The 6,430-nt window shown below is 39.2% G+C and overlaps 1 protein-coding gene across 1 annotated transcript in view; it reads left to right on the top strand.

Annotated features, from left to right (window-relative positions):
• Positions 1–5,577: 5,577 nt before the first annotated feature.
• The window catches only part of IL1RAPL2 (interleukin 1 receptor accessory protein like 2), a 760,470-nt gene continuing 759,617 nt past the window's right edge, over positions 5,578–6,430 (top strand). Inside the window, exon 1 of the mRNA XM_081043405.1 lies at positions 5,578–5,849. Coding sequence (XP_080899531.1) covers positions 5,617–5,849 — 233 coding nt within the window. The 5' untranslated portion in view covers positions 5,578–5,616. The remainder of the gene's footprint in view (positions 5,850–6,430) is intronic.

Below are 6,430 nucleotides of genomic sequence, written 5' to 3'. Positions count from 1 at the left end.
TCCATTATTTGATGGCTGTTATTCCCACAGTGCTTATTATTTAGGGATACAATATCACTCAGCTGGAAAGGTCTGCTCTGCTGGACAGGCATGTGCTCTCTGGAATACGTGTGCCGATTTGGGTAGCACCAAGCAAATTGTAGTGTTTAGTGGCTCCTGAGCTGGCATGGGGAGTGTAGGAGGCAGCATATAGAACATACAGTGTTTACGAGCATAGGTTCTGGAGTCCAGTTGTCCTGGTTGGGGTCCGAACTCTGCCACCACAACCTCGGTGACCTTGAGCACGGCACTTCAACTCGGAGATTTTCTTTTCCTCTTCAGTAAAATGGGAATAGCGAGAGTTCCACCTACCAGAGTTGACATAATAATGAAATGAGAAAAATACACGCAAAGCACCTGGCACAGTGCCTAGCTGGTCTGTACTAAGGGCTCAATGAATGCCAGTAACTGCTTTTGTCACATCTTTCTGTGTCGGCTCATCCACCTGGTGTGTATGTAACCTGGTTATCCAGTTTAAGCAAGATCTCAGCGGCACGCTCCCACTGTCAGCCACAGTGGTGCATTTCCAGTGTGTTGTGATCCCTCCCCAGCAATCATTGGATGGCAGAGAGCAAATCCTTAGTGCTAAAGATTAGGTAGGGAAAATTTCAGATTAGGTATGGAAAATTGAAGTGCTACTGAAAAACTTGGACAGCCTGCCCTCTAGTGGTCATTTGATGAACTGCCCCCCAACAATTGCCCTCTTTAGCAAACCGGCGAGCTGGCCCTATAAATGAATAGGATATAGTTGAGATAGTTACAACGTCTGGTTTAAGAAATGCATTTATTAATCACAAACATATAATAAACTAGTATCGATATACATCCCCAAGCAAAGGACTTAAATTATCATGAATGTCCTCAAGATATCTGTAACTTCATATTTGTTCATGTGCTAATCAGCCGTTTTACTTAAAGGGATTTCAAATTTGGGGCAAAAATCCAGAATTGGTATTACAAACAAACAAACAAAAAAAACAAACAAAATACCTCAAAACAATAAAACAGAATTGGCAGTTCTTTACATAGCTATGTATCCTGTTCCCCCAATAAAAGTTGTAATATACATAGCCATTAGAGTCTGTAATTTTACTGCACGCAGTATTCTGTTTTACAAAATAATATTACAACCATTGCTGTTGATAGTAACATCTTATCCTCCTTTAGGGATTTATAAACTTTTCTTAGGGCTTTGTTTTCACAGCAGGTATGTGTGGCAGGATTTGCTGTCCAGGCTGTATTGAGGAGGAAGCCGAGGCTTATTTATAAAGAGGCTAAATAGGTTTGGTCTGGTCACCCAGGGTACTTTCCAGGGGACTGTATTCGTTTGTAGCCCTAGGAGTCTCCTCTTGGAAAATAAATTGCACAGACACTGGCATTTTCCTTTATATGCTTCATCAACTCCTTTCTTCAAATCTTCATGTCCAACTCCTTAAGCCCACACTTGGTCTTCAGATTGGAATGAAGAAGCTAGAGACCTGTGTTTTAAAGAAGTGGCTTCCTTTGCTCCATTATAAGTGTTTCGATAATGCAAATATTAAAGCATTTCTGCAACAAGGCTAAAACGTGTAATAACTGAGCCTTACAGAAAACTAAATCGAGGAAGTAGAGATGAGAATCCAAAGAAACACAACTGATCTTTTAAATACTTGAAGTGCTATTCATAAGACTCAAGAGTGAACAGAGAATGACTAATTCAGAAAAGGAGGTATTTTCTCACAGAATGCCTGGAATATTTATAACCATACTGAGTGATTTTGAAGCAGAGGACAGGCATGCACTCACTTATACTTTCGATAGGTTTGCTCAGTAGCAAGCTTCAATCCAACTGCCAAATTTTGCTGTTTTGGGGGTAAAAGTGTTTTCCTTCATGCAGTGGCTCTATTTACACTTGTGGCTGGTCAGTGAATCCCAGTTATCAAACCACCTGTGGGAGAAGCCAGTCTGATAGGAAACCACTTTTCTCAGGAGTCCTTTGGAGACAGTCTTAAACAGGTGCCACTGGACTTGTGAACAGAATAGGGCTGGGTTGCTCTCTGCAGTAGAGGCCTGTTCTGACAAGGTCAGACTTGCTGGTTGTCTCCTACTGTGGGCAACTGAGTTCCACTATGTCCCCAACCTGTCCATAGTCTGCACCCTTGCCAGCTACATCACAGTTCTAGTCATTCAGCTATTTGCCAACTATGTATGGAGTGTCAACGTGCAAGGGGCTCTGAAAGTGTGGCATGTTATTGCAAACTCCTTCTCCTGACAGAAACGTGACTTGCACTGGTGACTTTAGATGGTACCATCATTGATTCCTGGAATGGCTCTTGGCCAATTGAGTTGTATGTGACCTTTCTTCTCTTTATGCCTTTCTGTGACCCTCTCATACCTTTCAGTGCTTATTTCTTAACCTCAGGGTCTCAGTCCCTTCATGCTGCCTTGCCACCAGGCTTTCCAGGCCTCTTACCTCCGCATGTCCTTCTTAGTTGCTTCACTAGTTCCAAATCTAAAAATAAATGCACTATATTCCATCCCTTTTCCCCACTCTCGGTTTGTTTTCCTAAGAATAGAAACTGAATAAAAATAACTCATACCATTCAGCACATTTTAAAATATATCAAAGTGTACACATTAATATGTGCAGTGTACTGTTTCTAAATCTTTTTTATAAATCTGTTTTTTAAAAAAATAAATCATACCACTTGTTGGAATCTAGTAGTGTGGTTCAATGCTCTCTTGAGGAAAGAAAGTTCAATGTGGGAAAATAGTTGGTGGCACGTGGGCCTTCATGGACCCCCGCTATCATACCCTTTGTCTACTTTTTGGAAAAATTCCCTCAGGTCTCGAGATACCTTATATAGTCACCCTGTATTGTGAACACTAAAGGAAAAGAATAAAGGGGATAATGTTTGAAAATTGTTACATATTATTACATATATGTTCTCTGCTTACTGACTACCTTATAACTAAATACTCCCTCTCTGCTACCGAAAGCAAGGGAACAGAAGAAAAGGAACCATAAATCTATGGAATCAAAGACATTTTGCTCAGATAGTACTGAAAAGGAAATTAATTTTCGGTGTACTCTCAAGGTCTGTATGATAAAGCTAATTGTAACGGCAGTTAAATGTCTTCAACTGCCTTTGAGCGTGATTGTTGTGTCTTGTGAGCAGATATTTTGATTATCTTCAATACCAACTATGCCCTATCACTAATGGGCCAAACAGCCTGTCAAGATGATAAAGGTGAAAATTATGCAAAAGATCATTTAGAAGAGGTAACTTAAGGGAGTTAGGGAGGAAATGGAAAAACCATTCCAAAAGTTTTATTTTTTGTATCAATTAGGTAATTACAGATGTTGAAGCTACTTTGCCAAGACAAGTTTGTTAATTCAGAAACACTTGCTTCTCACCTTAGGGTTAGGGGAAAACAAAAACTGGAATATTAAAGAGTTGTTGTTGTTTTTTTTTTTTTTTAATTTGTGCCCATGTTTTCTTTCTCTTAATGAACTTTTAAAATAAAGCTAGAGAAAGTATGTATATTTCCTTTAAAAAAACCTATTTATATTATTACCTCTCAACTGTGTTAATGCATGGGAACAGTAACAAGATAATCTATAAAAAGGAATGACATAAAATTCATTTAAAATGATAAAACAGTAAATATTAAAATTGCATTCAATCTAGAGATGTATCACGAATATTTTACCAAAAACCAGGAAGTTCAACTAATGCAGATTCCCCTCTCTATTTTCTTGACAGTCATGAGACAAATGACAGGTAAACACCTAATAGCAGGGAGTGAATAAAATAGCCCCCCAAGAGACAGCAAATGATCAGTACACATTTAGTCCAATCCAGTTGTACCTTCTTGGCTTCAACAGTGCACAATGGTCATCAAAATCAAGAATGATAAATCTTGTGCCCTCTGAATCCTCCAAGAAAGTTTAGAATGAGTTATTCATTTGGCTATTAATTTATTTCTATGAACACTTACTACAGGAGTATTTGAGGGAACTTATAATAAAAGCCCATATGCAGTAAGACAGTGAAAAATGAAGTCAGAAAGAAACCAGAAACCATGGAGTTTAAAATTTTTCTTGGGCCGTAGACCCCTTTGAAAATCTAAAAAGAAGCTGTGAAACATCTCTGCAGAATATTATAACTATGCACATAGGCACAGCATCTTGCCAACAACCTTGAGGGCTATCCAGGCACCCTTTCCTCTGGGTGTCCCTGAACCCCAGGTAAAGAACTCCTCTTAAAGAGAAAGCAAATTCCTGATGGATGATAATTATTACACTTGAGCATTGCACTCAGCTCTGAGCTTCCTGTCAACTAAGGTTAAAAGAGAAATACACTGGGTTACAGTTCTCAACATCTGTAAAAGGAAGCAGGTCAGTTCACAAATTATAAGTGAAACACATAATTTTAAAATGGTAGTTTTTATATAGTTTACAAGAGGATTATTTTATAAAGGGTACTCAAGTCAGATAAAGGGATATAGCATAATTTGATAACATTCTTTGAAAATAAGCAGTTGGTGGTAGAATATCTATGCTAATTGTATTTACTAGCATATTCAGTTAGCCACACTATCTCTTTTCCAACTCTTCTGGAAAAAAGGAAATTTATTATATCTGTATTTCTTTAATGGTAGATTTACCCACCTGATATTATTTGATTAAACCTTATACTAATATAATATATTCCCATGAGCACACTCAAGCTGAACAGCAAGGGAGGCCGAAGGGTATAAAAAGAAATCGAACTGTGATTAAAATATCTGCTATTAATAGGTCATACCATGGAAAACTGGCATGTAGATAATGACAAATAATTACTTTAGGTGCCCTCTGCTTCCAACCCAGGCATTTACTTTCTCAAAGGCAAATAAATAACACAGTGGTTCCTGTCACAATGATAAACAGAGGCAGTATAGGGTAGGGGTTAAAAGCTCAGTCTCTAGAATCAGAGACTGTTTTTCCACTATGTTTTGGCTGTTTGACCTTGGGCAAAGTAACTGAACTTCTCTGAGTTTCAGTTTTCTCATCTGTGAAATAAAAATAATAAGTGTCAATCTCAGGGCTGCTCCTACCTGGACAGGGGTCCTGTAAAAGTATTTGTTTTGTGAGGCTCTCCTCTATATAAACAAGTTGAGTCACCTAAAATCAACATGTCAGTGTCATTCTAGCAGTTCACTTTTACTGGCATTGGCACCTAGCCATGAGACCCCTGGAAAACCCCACAGGCGTGAGTGCTGGAGCTCCTTGCAGGAGTTAGTCAACCCCAAACAGAAGGTTACTGTACAGGATTGGAAATACCTCAAAGGCACAGGGCTGGAGCAGGAATCCTGCTTGCACAGGTCCAAAGAAGGTGATGGTCTATCTCTGAGGATCACTGGGAAGACTGAATGAGGTAATCTATGGAAAGCACTAGACAGAGTGCCCAGCTCCTAGTAAGTCCTCAGTAGACCTTGGCAGTGATTGTTGCTCTTACCATTATTATCCACAATGCTCACGCATCTCATGGCTCGTCTGATTTTCTTTCAGTGGATGGCTGCATTGACTGGTCAGTGGATCTCAAGACATACATGGCTTTGGCAGGTGAACCAGTCCGAGTGAAATGTGCCCTTTTCTACAGTTACATTCGCACCAACTATAGCATGGCCCAAAGCACTGGACTCAGACTTATGTGGTACAAAAACAAAGGTGATTTGGAAGAGCCCATCATCTTTTCAGAGGTCAGGATGAGCAAAGAGGAAGATTCAATATGGTTTCATTCAGCTGTGGCCCAAGACAGTGGATTTTACACTTGTGTTTTAAGGTGAGTGCTGCATGAAAATACTGCTCAATACCTGTTTTTGATTGGGGCTGGAGTGTGTGCCGATGGGTTTCCCTTTATACAGTGGAGATGTTTTTTGAAAGGTTAGAGTGCATGTGGGGATTCAGTAAATTCAACTGTAATTATTTATTGGAACTACATTGCAAATTCTTATCACATTTTCATAAAATGAGACTCCCATTTACTCTGTGTGCTCATTTAATTTGGAAAATTTTGTGATTCATGTTTCCCCAACTCCACCCTTGCCCCAGGGTCATATATTAACAGTTGTTTTTGCATACAGCCAGTTGGCTCAATGATCTTGATATCTGGCCATGAAAATAACCTAAAGTCTCATTTAGGCCAAGGTCTCTTCTTGCTTGTTGATGGGGAAATAGCTTCAAATGCTGCTGGGAGATCTCTTAGCAAATGAACTGTTGGTGAAATTCTTCATAATAGAATTGCAATGTAAGTTTGAGTCCATTGTATCGAAATATTCAACATGGACTTTTGTAAAAACACAGTCATTCTGAGTTCCTAGGTACGTACAGGGAAGATAGCGTAGATAAAATTTCTGCTTACAA

Source organism: Rhinolophus hipposideros, assembly GCF_964194185.1.
Source record: "Rhinolophus hipposideros genome assembly, chromosome: X".
Classification (NCBI taxonomy): domain Eukaryota; kingdom Metazoa; phylum Chordata; class Mammalia; order Chiroptera; family Rhinolophidae; genus Rhinolophus; species Rhinolophus hipposideros.
This window is presented reverse-complemented; position numbering and strand designations above follow the sequence as displayed.